General features: G+C 42.7%; 1 protein-coding gene across 1 annotated transcript in view; it reads right to left on the bottom strand.

The window, feature by feature from the left end:
• The window catches only part of WWC1 (WW and C2 domain containing 1), a 139,906-nt gene that overhangs the window by 53,927 nt on the left and 69,988 nt on the right, over positions 1 to 15,991 (bottom strand). The window contains exons 3-5 of the mRNA XM_077825047.1: positions 6,823 to 7,026; positions 3,007 to 3,083; positions 1,960 to 2,039 (exon numbers count right to left, since the gene is read on the bottom strand). Coding sequence (XP_077681173.1) covers positions 1,960 to 2,039; positions 3,007 to 3,083; positions 6,823 to 7,026 — 361 coding nt within the window. The remainder of the gene's footprint in view (positions 1 to 1,959; positions 2,040 to 3,006; positions 3,084 to 6,822; positions 7,027 to 15,991) is intronic.

The raw sequence follows: 15,991 nt of genomic DNA, 5'->3' as shown, positions 1-15,991 counted from the left end.
GTGTCACCTCAGGGTGAGTACAAAATTAAAACATACGAACCCCCCTCACAGTACTCTCTTCTCGATTCTAGTATAAGAGCTTTGTACTTCCAAGGACTAAGCAGGACCACCACAGAGAGGGGGAGAGTAAGAGGAAGTATTTGCCTAGAGGTATGGCTGTTGTTACTGCTTCAAACAGCAACAGGCAGAGATCTGCAGCCTGCAGGGAGGTTGTGGGGGCATCTGCACAGAACTACCATACAGTGAGTTATGCTTAATATATTTGTACAGGATTGATTGATGTACTCCAACATTTTAAAACAGGTTAAGATGTAAGTACCACTTAGGCATTAATAGACACAAATATTGTACACAGAGATCTTCAAGACACAACTAGTACACACTCCACCACTCTGCCTAAAGTGACAATTACAGATTCCACAACCCATCGAAAGCTAATCATCCATTTTAGGTTTCCTGATGATACAGGGCCTGGGTTTCGGAAGGGCTTCAGCATGGTTTCTGCTAGTCCTGGCACTTTTGGCATACTAGCACCCGGGTGCAAGCATGGAAAATGGAATTTGCCTACACAAATCTCATCATCCAAACACATTGTTAGAATATACCACTTATACTAGTAGATGCTAGTGCAACAAGGTATATGCAAGTATAAGCAAGGACTGAGATCTGAGAGTTATCCCCAGAGGTCTTTGACATCTGCAAAAGGCAGACAAATCCATGCAACAGGAATTCCTTTTCTTCTTCCTTCATAGTGGTGCCCTAGCACAGATTTTTATCTTGATACTGCCTTCCCTTGAAAACCATGGAGTGTGACAAACCTAGGAGTCTTTCTATTCACTGCCAGAAAATAGAAATCAAACTCCATGAAGTTAATATATTCCTTCCTTCAAAGTGTCATTAAACAAATCCTCTTGGTTAATGACAGGCAAAGTGAATCACTGCACATTTTCCCTGCTTCCACATTGGAAATCTTCCTTCAGTAAACAGGATAATTTTATTTTCTCCTTCAATTCATCACAGCAGGAGAAAGAGATTGGAGGGCTTAGATTTAAGGAGCAACTGACAGAAGCTGTGAAAAAGTCATTTTTGTTCTATGTTTGTGCAGCACCTAGCACATCAGGGTCCTGGCCCATCCGTAGGATTTCTAGGATGTCTGGTAATATAAATAAATACTCCTCAGAGATGTGACATATCTGAAACCAATCTAGTAGCTGCTAAGCAACTGGTTTGTAAATTACAGAGGAAAGACTTCCTAAAAATTTGTAGGGAAACCAGTTTCGACATGTTCTGCATATTAAACTGAGCACAGACGTCATGGTGAAGTGGTGTATTCTCTTCAACAGAAGTAGGCTGAACAACTTGACAGCTGGTCTTTCCCTCCTCCCAAGGGAATTCTACTGAGAGGAGCTGGCACATCCATGAATTTGTAAGTAGTAAAAATTAACCACCTACACTATATGCCTCATTACTTAAGAAATGCCAACTGTTATTCCTACACTGGTAAGCATCAGGGTCCTTGTCTTTGTACAGCTTTTCCTCAATGCCCCTAAAGACAATGACCCTTGAATCAAGACCCTGGGCCCTACCATGACATCAGTGTTAAGCAGTACTAGATGCAGTGAGCAGTACTGTAATTTAAATGATGACATAATGTGGCCTCATGACATTGTTGGAACTGCGTTTTGGAGTTAAGTCAGTTTGTACTTGCTCACATTTGCTACACTAGCACTTACGGTGTGCAAGTGGCAGATTCTACTATGTGCTATGCGTGCTGCTTTTCGAGTCTGTCAGTTGTGTGCCCAGATGTTCACACCCTAGGAGCACACACAGGCACAGAAAAGGCTTGAATTATTCAAGCAGCTAAAGAAACTGGGGGGAGAGGGGGGTCAGTAGGGAGAGAGGAGAAGAGAGGAGGGAAAGAACTTTTCACCAGAATATAAGATTGTGCATTAAACTTACTTCTTTAGTGTCTGGAAGCCATGCTCTTTGTACTGCAGTTCCTGCCTCATATGAGCTACCTCTCTCTTCAATTTATTAACCTGTAGTAATTGGAAGAGCAGTGTTACATTTTCAGACTGATACATCCATTAAGATTAAAGGCACGGTATTATCCACACAATCAGAACACGCTTAATCAGGATGGGCATTTCAGGCTGAATCTCCTAGAATATCAATTTAGCACAACAACAGTGAATAGCCATAACTATACTTCATCTGGACAGTATTATAAAATCACCCTTTAGTGGAGATATATTCATCCCGTTCCTAGAAGTTATGTAGCATCAAGTTAGGAGCAAGAGATGTGAAATTCTTAACTATTAAATACACAAGTTGACATATAAAGATTAAAAGGAGACAAGTATGGAATCCAATGAATGTCATTTTTATTCAATAATGTTTAATGTCTTTACAGACTTTTTAAACATGGTTAAATAATAAGACAGCTGCTTAATTGCAATAATATAAGCCACCTACTGGGCTATCCCAATTAAGAGATTTCATTGTACAACTAACACAGTGGGAAGATAATGCAAATTGTAAACACATGGACCCTGTAGTTTTCTCTATTATGCTCCTCCATAGAAGCCTGACTCACCTACTTTAGATTGGGAACCAAAATGACCAGAAGTAAAGTCTCCATGAGAAGGGACAGCACTCTAAAAATCTGCACTGAACTGAACACAAAATAGCTACCAGTGTCTGGAGACCATTCCTAGGTATTTGAAATTGCAGTACAAAGTCACCATCTAGTTAAATACCTCATAATATCTATAGCAAAATATCCTCTATCAGCTTTCAGGCAAGCTCAAAGCCTTCAAGAAAAATGTGTTATAGTTTAACTTTGGGACACTGACTTCAGAGAATTTCTGATCATTTATATTCTAGATTAAGGGCAGCAACATTAGCTCACTCAGCTGCCTTGGCATCTCCTTTAATATTTATCATGAGGTTTTGAAGCTTCTTAAGATCATTAGTGGAAAGCAAAGGTCCATTTGTACTTCTTACCCTGGATTTTGTAGTAGCAATTTCAGCTTTAAGAATCTCCGGGTCATATTTAGAACTAGACGATGAGCCAGAGTGCACTGGAATGAAGAGAATATTGAATTAAGAATTCTATTTTATGGTAGCGTGAGCTTTACAACACAACACACAAATCTGAAAGGAGGACTCCAATACTTTACACACAACCTGAAGAGTCAATATTTATTCTCTGAGTCCTAATGCTCTTTCCTGAGGAGACCAATTTATTTTCATCTTCTCTGCTTCACTTCATGCTCCAACTCTCTCCCCACACTCTGAGCAAAACAAGACCTCCCGCAGCTCTCCCCCACCTCAAGACCCTCTTCTCCTCCCTATGCTAGTTCTGCATCTTTTCTTCCAGTGTGACAGCACCCAGCAGCATGGTCAAATAATCACACTGGGAATGCATGCCAAAGAAAGTTGGAGATGCAGAACATGCTCCATCTGTAAGTCCTGATCTGGGACCAGTTCCCAGCAATCAAAATCCCTCCCTTCTACTTGGCCCAGTGCCTGAACACTAGGTCCATGCCCAGTTGCTTGGTCTCCTGCAATATCAAATCCATTAACAAAAACAAAATACCCACACCACACCCCGGAGGCAGCGAGGGGAGATTGTACGTAGGATTTCAATTTTAAAGTAGGGTTTTCTTGTAAACTAATCCATCAAATACACAACATAACAAGAAAACTGAAGAATGCATTACAGCCTTCTGAAGGGCCTGAGGACGTGGCAGACCATAGGATGTGCCGCTGGGGATTAGACCAATGTTCCATAAAGTGCAGCATCCTGTCTTCATCAGTGGACAAAACCCTTCTGCTTCAGAAGGCACAGCACTGCACAACTGGGAGCTATTTTAAGGGGTGGCTAGCGACAAGGAAACTGTTTTTTGATCTCTGCAATGATCCATTTATGCCCTGTAGTACGAAACTGTAGTTTTCTTTTCAGAAACATTAGCAGGATGCTATCAGAACCCTCCAGCGTGAGCATACAGTTTATAGTTCACAGAGTCCTGAGTAATATACAACAGAAGCGAATGGGATTCAGAGAAAGGGAAAAGCTTCAGGAAGAGACCAAAATGTCTGGGGCTGTTTACTTTAGAGATGAGACAGGGGACATAATGGCATACAAGCTGGAATAGTGGCATAGCAAAGTTAGATTGAGCACTTCTATTTATCATCATAAATATAAAGGGAAGGGTAACCACCTTTCTGTATACAGTGCTATAAAATCCCTCCTGGCCAGAGGCAAAACCCTTTCACCTGTAAAGGGTTAAGAAGCTAAGATAACCTCGCTGGCACCTGACCCAAAATGACCAATGAGGGGACAAGATACTTTCAAATCTGGGGGTGGGGAACAAAGGGTTCTGTCTGTCTGTGTGATGCTTTTGCCGGGAACAGATCAAGAATTCAGCCTTACAACTCCTGTTAAGTTAGTAAGTAATCTAGCTAGAAAATGCGTTAGATTTTCTTTTGTTTAATGGCTGATAAAATAAGCTGTGCTGGATGGAATGTATATTCCTGTTTTTGTGTCTTTTTGTAACTTAAGGTTTTGCCTAGAGGGATTCTCTATGTTTTGAATCTGATTACCCTGTAAGGTATTTACCATCCTGATTTTACAGAGGTGATTCTTTTACCTTTTCTTTAATTAAAATCCTTCTTTTAAGAACCTGATTGATTTTTCATTGTTCTTAAGATCCAAGGGTTTGGGTCTGTGTTCACCTGTACCAATTGGTGAGGATTATTATCAAGCCTTCCCCAGGAAAGAGGGTGTAGGGCTTGGGGGGATATTTTGGGGGAAGACATCTCCAAGTGGTCTCTTTCCTTGTTCTTTGTTTAAAACTCTTGGTGGTGGCAGCATACTGTTCAAGGACAAGGCAAAGTTCGTACCTTGGGAAAGTTTTTAACCTAAGCTGGTAAGAATAAGCTTAGGGGGTCTTTCATGCAGGTCCCCACATCCGTACCCTAGAGTTCAGAGTGGGGAAGGAACCTTGACAATCCTCCTAGTAGAGATGAACATTTCAATGAAACTGAAAGGCAGCAAAATTAAAATTACTTATACAACTTTTAATGTAATCCAGAATTAGCCTGTAGAACTCATTGACACAAGATATAATTGAGGAAAATTTCTCAGCAGGATTTTAAAAGGTTTGCTCATTTATGTGGATAATGAGAACATCTAGAGCATGCAGCTATGTTAGGCTAATCCTCTGGTAGGTTGCCAGACAGTTTGTTTACATTTGCATGGCCGCTCGCAGCTCCCAGTGGCCGCAGTTCACCGTTCCCAGCCAATGGGAGCTGCGGGAAGTGGCGCGGGCTGCAGGGACATGGGAGCTGTGGGCGACCATGCAAATGTAAACAAACTGTCTGGCGGCCTGCCAGTGGATTACCCTGACAGGCCATATGCATCCCGTGGGCCACAGGTTGCCCACCACTGATCTAAAGTTTACAGTAATAAGGATTAAAAAAAAACCAATGTTTTGGAAGGGATACAAATCATCTCTTTTTCAGGGCATTAGCCAGCCTCTAACTGATTGGGTTAGGAAGAAACTTTGCCTTTTGCGGGGGGTTCAATGCATATTCTTCTGAAGCAGCTGGTACAGACCCCTTTCAGACAGAATAGTGAATTGAGTGGCCACTAGTCTGATCTGGTATAGCAATTATATTCTTAAATGCATAGACGGTACTACAGACATATCTGGATAGAAAGGGAAATCAGTGTGTTCTGATGACATAAACATGAGTGGTTTGGAATGTCAAAGCCCAGAGAAGTAGGTGTGTGCTACCTGAATATTTCCAACACTGTGCTAATGTATAACATTTTACATGAAAACTTACACAATATACTAAAATTATTTTGCCATCCATACATGTTATTTCAGAAAATAAATATAGTGTGGCAACTTGCTGAGGTTAGACTAAGTCAGCATCCAGCAGAGGAAGAGGTGCAGTCAGGCCCAGCACTCACACAGACAGACCCAGAGAACAGTAGGAAGTGGGATGAAAGGAAAAGAGAAAATAGGCAGCGTGAGTGGACAGGAAGAGGTGGCTGGAAGACCACTTATATAGAAAATGAGGACAGGGAATCTTCATAAAATTGACTGCTCAGCTACAAAGCAGGAGATAACACTCCAGTCATCATACAGTTGACGTATCTGTGAAATAAGATGAACATTTGAATCATTACTAGCTATTGACAATTGTTCCAAGGCCAGAGTTTCAGAAGCAGTCCTTGATTTTGCCTAACTTGAAACATCACATGGAGAATCTTTGGGTGGTGTGGAAGAGAAACAGCTAGCTCTACACTACTGCTCATCCAGCCCCATTGTAAGGAGTGCATGTGGATGGATTTGCTTGACAAGTATAATTACACAGCATTCAGGGAATTGCTATGAATGTGAGCACCAAACCATTCCTTGACAGCCCCGGGTTTCAGAGGAGCACAGAGGTGGCAGATAGGCACATCTGACCATGTCCCTTTACCCTCCCACCACACACTGCCTGGCACAGCTGGGGATCTAGCATTAATTACATTTAATTACCTTACAGTTTGCTAATCCCCATACTGATCATTTGCCCACCTGAGATACTGGTGTCCCTCCTCTTCAGCCTGATTTAGTTTGAAGACAGATAAGCCAGAGAGAATAGGTAAGACTCGGCCCTTGATGTTAAAGGTCTGTCCTATCAGGAGCAGCTACAAAGAGTTAACTTTACTCCAAAACCAGTTACAAAAACAAGTTACAAATTGTTTTCCTGGTTGTATCATGATGCTGTTTCCCACTTGCTAGACAGTTTAATACTTACAGCTCATCTGAGAGCCCAGTTTGTGTTCCCAAACGTCATGTAGCTGCCTGTATTCCTGCTGGGCCAATTCAAGTCTCTGCTGTTTCACCTGGTAGATCTCTTTCTGAGCAGCGATTGCCTCTTGGGCCAGTATCAGATAGTCCTTCAGCATAAGTTCCTGCTCCCACCGCCATTGCACACGAGGGTCCTCTATCTGTGTGGATTCTTAGCAGAGATAAAAGTCCTTACTCAAAAGATGGACAGGATAATATCACTCAAGAGAAAACAAAGACACCAAGAGAAAAAGTGTGCCTAGCATCACCTCCCCTCACTTATGTCAGTATTTAGAATGAAACTTCCAAATCTTTTTTGTCTGCTAAGTGTCTAGCAATCTGCAGATCTAAAGTGAAATTGGTTGAATTACTTTATAAAAATGGTAAATGGTAAAATAATAAGTGCTAGTTTCAGCAACAGATTCTAGTTATGCAAAAAGTTATTGTGGAACAATTTCTATTCTTATTAATATTTTTTTTTAGATAAAATATTGAGGGCTTGAGACTTTTCACGGATGTTCTCTACTGGGGGGCCATGATCTGTTCTAAATATGTAATTTATATATGCCACTTCACAAACCAAGGAAAACATTGTTACAGATACAACATTATCCATGTGACTTCCCTATAGTCACAGCAACAAAGACTGCAAAATAAAATGTTTGGCAGTGAAGAAGGACTAAGTCTGTAGTGAGGCAGCAGGGAGGAAATCAATATTTTAATCAGATTCTAAAAAAATATTACTAATACAGGATAATTAAGTCATTTAATGTAGCCAAGTGCATCCCTTTAAAGCCTGGTCCACACTTCAAACACAGTTCAACTTCGCTACAAACTTTTAGGGGTGTCAAAAATCCACACCCTGAGCACTGTAGCTACGCCAACTTAGTCTTCAATGTAGAGCGGTGGCTCCCAAACTGGGGTTTGCAAAATGTTACAGGGGATTCTCAGGAAAAAATTCCCTAATGGTGGACAGAGCTGTCCCTAGGGATAGCATGGGGCCAGCAGCCTGGAGCCCCAGGACTTCCAAGAGCTAAGCCGATCAAACCAAGCACATCTAAATCTCCTCAGTGTGATAAACTTCAAGACTCCTTGTAAGAAATGAAAAGGGAGGTGGATATTTTTTGCTGTTTTTAAAATTAAATAGGAAGCTAGTATTGTTTTAAAAATTATTATGAAGAACAAGTTTAAGCTTTATTGTAACATGCGTTGTTTGCCTGGACTGTTCAAGACCTGAATGCTTGCGTGGGAGGAACTCTTTGAGCTGTTTTCTTAAATACCTTCATGCTGTTTCATGTCTGATACTCCTTGATGAAACATAGGAGCCTTGTCTTCTAACAGGCTAATTCAAAGTGATACAAGTGAGATCTACAAAAGTGAGATCTTGGAAGAGTGTTGCCATTTTCATAATGTAATAAAAATACTATAATGATTAATAATTAATAATAAATAGTGTGTAATAAGCATGTCATAAAAACAAATTTTATATTTCCAAGATCAGTGCTTTTATAATTTATACTCCGGTAAAGGAGAAAATCCCTGGAAATATTCATTTTTAGGAGGGGGTTCACAAGACTTGACATTTTAGTGAAAGGCATTCACAGGTTGTTAAAGTTTGGGAATGACTGATGTAGAGGCAGCTAGGTCAATGGAACCTAGCTACCACTGTTCAAGGAAGTGTAGTTCCTACAACAATGGGAAAAGACCTTCCATATCTGTAGTCTACATCTATACCATGGCATTGTAGCAGTCGCGCCTATACTATAGACATGGCCCAATTACGTTGTGTCATTAGTGCCTTGAGACAGGACTAAACTTCTATTTTCCCCATTTAAAGGATGTACAGCAATATCATTCTACTCATTTTAAGACAAAGGAGCAAGGGGGAGAACTGTTATAAGGAAAATAATTTTTACATAATGGAACTGTCGCTATTCTGGACAGTTTAATGGACTCTGTGGGCTCCATTATTCCGATACAATGAATTCACAGCCTTCTATGAAGAAAAGTCACATAACGGTCACTTAAGTTGCCACTCTTAATACAACTTATATTTTAATTCTATTATTTCATTTTCGTGGTGTGAGCGAGTGTTTCAAAATTTCTCATTTTTCTCTCAGCTCTACTGTATGTGCCATTGCCAATTTGAAATGCAAAAACAGGAGTTGCCATTATTCAGCTAACTTTAAATGCTCTAGGATGCCTGAACTGACAATGCTTGAATGAGGCTGTCTAGTTACTATGTATTGAATAATTAATAAAAAGGGCCTGGTTGAAACCATCTGTGGGACACTAATCTGCATATTTTAAGAGTTTCTTTAAATATTTAGAAGAAACTGCCAGAGCTGAAGCTCAGAAGAGGTCTAAAGTCAGCCAGAATATTATCTTCATAGTTGGAAGATACAGGATCAAGAGAAGCACACCCATTTTGATGAAAACCCTAGATATACTTACAGCAGTTTAACCAAGGCCTCAAAGCTGTTGGCATTACTCTACAAGGGGGACACAATTATGCTGGGGGAAAGCCTCCTAACACAGAATATCCCTCCAGTAATGTGTTTTCAAATAAGTGCTTGCTGTGCATGTGTAGCTAGAGACATGCAGCACACACATGGCACTTTAAAGAGGTGAAAGTAATGCAATAACCGGCACAGCCTGAACATACAGGTTACAAAAACAATACAAACCAAAATCCCAAGAGACGCAGCAGTCTAGTTTAGACACAGCCTTTTCCCACAAAAGTTTAATATTGCTACCATTAGTGTAGGCAAGATGTGAGCTGCTGTGGGTCTGAAAAGCTGTTTTAAAATCACTTCTAAAACTGGTGGCTAGTTTCCGCCATCCAAGGTCTGTCATCCACTCAAGGTGTGGGTGAGGCCATATGCTGTTCCAGCAGGACATGAAAGCTGCTGAAGTGTTCCGGATAACCTTAGAGTAGGGACAGAGAGAGGAGCAGTGTCTGGAATGCACAGCATCAGACAAGCAACAAGAATTTGAAAATCCCAGTGGCAGTGCTCCCAGCTAAATTTTAGCAATCCAAAACCACTCTGATTCTCAGTGAATCACTCAGCTCTTCCTATTTGGAAAATTCACTTTGCTTTGTGTCCAAAGCCAGAAGGGTCAAATCTTCAGCAGAACACCCCAAGTAAGCTGTATGAAACTTCCCATGCATGTGACTTGCCCAAGATCATGTAGTAGGTCAGCATTGAAACCAGAATTAGAAACCACAGGCTCCTGATTCCTAATTGCATGCTTAATACATTAAATCAGAATACCTCTGAGGAATACTATTTAACCTTAGAATCTTGGACTCCAAGTCCGTAAGTTGGGGATAATTTACCTACCCATAGCTACAACCTCTCACTGTATATTTTCAGAGACTACTTGTACTAAACGTAATACCCCCATTTTGCACTTGCAGAACTGAGATACCACCACAATTCAGAAGTGTGAATTTGAGAGAAAGCAGCTGATTTTTCAAACACCCAAATTATGTTTGTTCAAAGTTTCATGAAACACATTATGAACTTCTAAAAAATTGGCAAAAATCTTTTTAAAATGTGACAGCTGACAGGTATTCCCTTGGTGCTGTTTAAAAAACAGTTGGGTTCTTCCCCAGCCCTCTTTAGCATATCTATATCTCATTTTTCAATGCAGTTCTTAGTTCAAGTGACCTTTGCAGATGTGAGCATGTGAAGTGAGGATGAACTAAAAAGTTTGCTTTCTCATGAGTAGTGTTAATACTGCCAAGGATTGCAAGGTGATTTCACCTACCCAGGAAGTAGATCAGTGTTCTATCCCCTTTTTGCAGATTAGTAAACTGAGGCACGGGCAATGTGACTTTGCTATTAACTTGCTGTGTGACCAAGGAAAAGCTGGAGACTGAAAACCCAGGAGTTCTGATGTGCAATCCTGTGCATTGGCCACAAAACCACCTTGCCCCCTAGTTTTCTGCTCACATATACTCACCTTTCCCCTCATCATGGTCTCTAGTCCACTACCTTGTCCTCCCCGTTATTGCTGTAGTGGAGTTTCACACTCCCTACTTCTCAGTCTTCTGTCCCTGCATTTTTTTAAACCCTCTTGTCTCTGCCATGCTGAGACCTGTGAATGCTCAGGACCAAACAGCAGCTGTGCTGGCCATCTATTCTTCCCCACTTTCTGCATCAATGTGCTGCACTAAGAAGCCTGGCAGGGGTGAGGGAACCTGCAAAAGGGAAAAGGGAGGAAGCCCTGACAGCATCTGGTCATTGGAGGATGGGCTGAAAGGAGAACACTTCAGCTGACATAAGACACACAGCAAGGGCAAACGTGACTCATTCAGGTAAGTGATACTTGGCAGGAGACTAATACAGAAGATCAACTATGCAATTGTATAGGGAGACCACAGTCTGTTCTCTCTTGCATCAGAGCATTTAATTCATCACAATTAGTAATCAAAGCATCAAGCTACATTCCCCCAGTTGCAGCACTAATTGAGCGCCAATTACAAAATATGCAATCATGATCAATAAAATTCAGGCACAGGGCTCGATTCATCCCAGTTGATGTGAGAAGGTGCCTTGAGACTATCAGATGAAGAGATTATACAAGCACAGATTATTCTGTAATTTGTTGTTTTTCGCTTGTGTCTATCACTCAGTTCAGAGCTTGTTGTAATGGTTTCGTGTTTGAGGAATAAAGGCTCACTTTGTTAGCATCACTGTTTGGCAAGAGAATTTTGGCTTATCTCAAATGAAGCTCTGAAAAAAAGTTGTACTGCAGTCTGAGAAGTACGAATTTGGGAAGTTCATTAATAATATACGATAGATATATAATATTCTGGGTATGCAATTCAATTGAATTATGTTTACTTTATCTCAGATAGTAGGTTAGAAGTGTTCTCAGCTCATTTCATCTGACTGGTTCCTGGCATTGGATTTAATTTAGCTCTGTCCTTGGGTGTTGTCATAAATATAAAGGGAAGGGTAAACCCCTTTGAAATCCCTCCTGGCCAGGGGAAAGCTCCTCTCACCTGTAAAGGGTTAAGAAGCTAAAGGTAACCTCGCTGGCACCTGACCAAAATGACCAATGAGGAGACAAGATACTTTCAAAAGCTGGGAGGAGGGAGAGAAACAAAGGGTCTGTGTCTGTCTGTATGCTGCTTTTGCCAGGGACAGAACAGGAATGGAGTCTTAGAACTTTTCGTAAGTAATCTAGCTAGGTATGTGTTAGATTATGATTTCTTTAAATGGCTGAGAAAAGAGTTGTGCTGAATAGAATAACTATTTCTGTCTGTGTATCTTTTTTGTAACTTAAGGTTTTGCCTAGAGGGGTTCTCTATGTTTTTGAATCTAATTACCCTGTAAGATATCTACCATCCTGATTTTACAGGGGGGATTTCTTTATTTCTATTTACTTCTATTTTCTATTAAAAGTCTTCTTGTAAAAAACTGAATGCTTTTTCATTGTTCTCAGATCCAAGGGTTTGGGTCTGTGGTCACCTATGCAAATTGGTGAGGCTTTTTATCCAACATTTCCCAGGAAAGGGGGGGTGCAAGTGTTGGGAGGATTGTTCATTGTTCTTAAGATCCAAGGGTCTGGGTCTGTAGTCACCTAGGCAAATTGGTGAGGCTTTTTACCAAACCTTGTCCAGGAAGTGGGGTGCAGGGTTTTGGGAAGTATTTGGGGGGAAAGACGCGTCCAAACAGCTCTTCCCCAGTAACCAGTATTAGTTTGGTGGTGGTAGCGGCCATTCCAAGGACCACGGGTGGAATACTTTGTACCTTGGGGAAGTTTTGACCTAAGCTGGTAAAGATAAGCTTAGGAGGTTTTTCATGCAGGTCCCCACATCTGTACCCTAGAGTTCAGAGTGGGGGAGGAACCTTGACATGGTGGCAGCGGTGGGATTAACCTGAAATCATTTTGAGATCCAGTTGAGATTTTTTGAACTAGAAATACAGATTTTAAAAAGGAATTTTTTTTTCCTGTGGCTTTGAAGCAGCTTTGAAACTGAAAGCATCTTGGGTTTTCCCTGCTTTGTGGCCAAGCAGAGACAAAAGGGGATTATCTTGTGAATTGCAGGTTTTCTTTGCCTGGAGGCAGGGTACTTAACTCCTGCAGGGAAATTCACAGTCTTCCAACCCAGAGGTTTTTTTTTTTCTTTTCTTCCTAAAAGTAAATAGGGGGTGTGTGTTCTACCCATTTGCTTTTTCTTTGGGCTGGGTAAGCAGGTTTCCAAGTAGTTTGGAGGTTTTTTGCTTTAAGTTGGGCCCAGAACAGAGACAAGGGAATTGTCTTTTTCTGTAGGCTGACAATCACTATCAGAGAATAGGTATTCTATTCCAGCACAGCAAAATTTTACAGCCAAGTTTTGTTTGTTTATTTCTAAACCTCGGGTGTAAAGTTAGTTAAAAACAGAGAGGTTAGAATGACCAAATCCTCAGCTCGACTACAGCTGGAATTAGCCAAATTTCAGGCTGAGGAAAGACAAAGGGAACATGAAAGACAGATAGAACTCATGCGGCTGAAGAAGGAACAAGAAAGGGAGGCAGAACAACACCAAGCGGCTGCTCACAGGAGAGCTATGGAAGCGAGGGACAAAGAACTGGAGGAGAAGGAAAAAGAGAGGAAGTATGTGGAGGAGATGGAGAAGATAAAGGCTCAGCAGAATATCCCAACAAACCCTAGTAATCCTTCTCCAAGTACCACTTCCCATCCCAGAAAGTTCCCCACCTACAAGGCAGGCGATGATACTGAGGCCTTCCTAGAAAACTTCGAAAGGGCCTGCCTTGGGTACAACATCTCTACTGACCAATACATGGTAGAGCTGAGGCCGCAGCTCAGTGGACCCTTAGCTGAGGTGGCAGCTGAAATGCCTAAAGAACACATGAACAAGTATGAACTGTTTAAATCCAAGGCGAGAGTCAGAATGGGGATAACACCCGAGCAGTCTCGTCAGAGGTTCAGAGCCCTAAGGTGGAAACCAGACATGTCATTTACCCGACATGCCTACCACATTGTGAAACATTGGGATGCCTGGATATCAGGAGCAAGTGTTGAATCTCCAGTAAATTTGCCCTTCCTAATGCAAATGGAACAATTCTTAGAGGGTGTTCCTGAGGAAATAGAAAGATACATCCTAGATGGGAAACCCAAAACTGTAATCGAGGCAGGAGAGATTGGAGCCAGATGGGTGGAGGTGGCAGAGAAGAAGAAATTTGGTCGCAGTTGGAGCGGAGACCAGAAGGGACCACCCCAGACCACACCCTATTACCGGGGGCCACCCAAGGCCCCACCTACCTCCCAAAGAACCCTCCAGACCCCTTATCGTCCTGCCACCCCGTTCTCCAGCAACCCTCCTCGCCCCAGTGACCCGTCAGCTGGACGATGTTTTAAATGTAACGAGCTGGGGCATGTAAAGGCCAACTGCCCCAAGAACCCCAACAGATTACAGTTCATTGCACCGGAATCACACCAGAGGTCCACAGGCCCAGATACCTCCCAGATACCCTTGGAGCGGAGGGAAACTGTGAGTGTGGGCGGGAAGAAGGTCACCGCGTGGAGGGACACCGGAGCACAAGTGTCAGCTATCCATGCTTCCTTAGTGGACCCCAATTTAATCAACCCAGAGATCCAAGTGACGATTCAACCCTTCAAGTCCAACTCTTTCAATTTGCCTACAGCCAAGTTGCCTGTCCAGTACAAGGGCTGGTCAGGAATGTGGACTTTTGCAGTCTATGATGATTATCCCATCCCCATGCTGTTGGGGGAAGACTTGGCCAATCATGTGAAGCAGGCCAAGGGGGTGGGAACGGTCACCCGCAGCCAGGCTAAACAAGCCGTGAGGCCTAGCTCTGTTCCGGAAACTGCTATCAGGACCCAGTCAGAGGTGATGGACCTGGACCTTAGGCCAATGTCTGCAACAGCAGTAGTGGATCCAGTCCCAGAGACCCAGACGGAACCAGTCCCAGAACCGGAACCAGCCGAACAACCAACACCAGACCCTGTGTCAGCACTGAATCCAGTACTTGCAACCTCAACACCAGAGGGCCCCACTGAACCTGAACTGGCAGCAGCCGATAACCCTACACAAGAGGCTCAGCCGGAGCCTGAATCCCAACATAGTGCACCAGCGGAGAGCGGTTCACAGTCAACAGAAACAGCTCCATCCCCTATATTGCTTCCAGAGGGACCAAGCCTAGGTCCACAATCCAATGAGGGACTGATGTCTCCAGCATCAAGGGAACAGTTCCAGACCGAACAGGAAGCAGATGAAAGCCTCCAGAGAGCTTGGACAGCGGCACGGAGCAACCCACCGCCTCTCAGCTCTTCTAATCGATCCAGGTTTGTTGTAGAAAGAGGACTTTTATACAAGGAAACTCTTTCTGGTGGACACCAGGAAGACTGGCATCCTCAGAGACAGTTGGTAGTTCCAACTAAATACCGGGCCAAGCTCTTGAGCTTAGCCCACGATCACCCTAGTGGCCATGCTGGGGTGAACAGGACCAAAGACCGTTTGGGGGGGTCATTCCACTGGGAGGGAATGGGCAAGGATGTTTCTACCTATGTCCAGTCTTGTGAGGTGTGCCAAAGAGTGGGAAAACCCCAAGACCAGGTCAAAGCCCCTCTACAACCACTCCCCATCATTGAAGTTCCATTTCAGCGAGTAGCTGTGGATATTCTGGGTCCTTTTCCGAAAAAGACAGCCAGAGGAAAGCAGTACATACTGACTTTCATGGATTTTGCCACCCGATGGCCGGAAGCAGTAGCTCTAAGCAACACCAGGGCTAAAAGTGTATGCCAGGCACTAGCAGACATTTTTGCCAGGGTAGGTTGGCCCTCCGACATCCTCACAGATGCAGGGACTAATTTCCTGGCAGGAACTATGAAAAACCTTTGGGAAGCTCATGGGGTAAATCACTTGGTTGCCACTCCTTACCACCATCAAACAAATGGCATGGTGGAGAAGTTTAATGGAACTTTGGGGGCCATGATACGTAAATTCGTAAATGAGCACTCCAATGATTGGGACCTAGTGTTGCAGCAGTTGCTCTTTGCCTACAGAGCTGTACCACATCCCAGTTTAGGGTTTTCCCCATTTGAACTTGTATATGGCCGTGAGGTTAAGGGGCCATTGCAGTTGGTGAAGCAGCAAT

This window comes from Eretmochelys imbricata, chromosome 8 (assembly GCF_965152235.1).
Source record: "Eretmochelys imbricata isolate rEreImb1 chromosome 8, rEreImb1.hap1, whole genome shotgun sequence".
NCBI classification, from domain to species: domain Eukaryota; kingdom Metazoa; phylum Chordata; order Testudines; family Cheloniidae; genus Eretmochelys; species Eretmochelys imbricata.
Note: the sequence above shows the minus strand (reverse complement) of the source record. Positions and strands in the feature narration are given on the sequence as shown.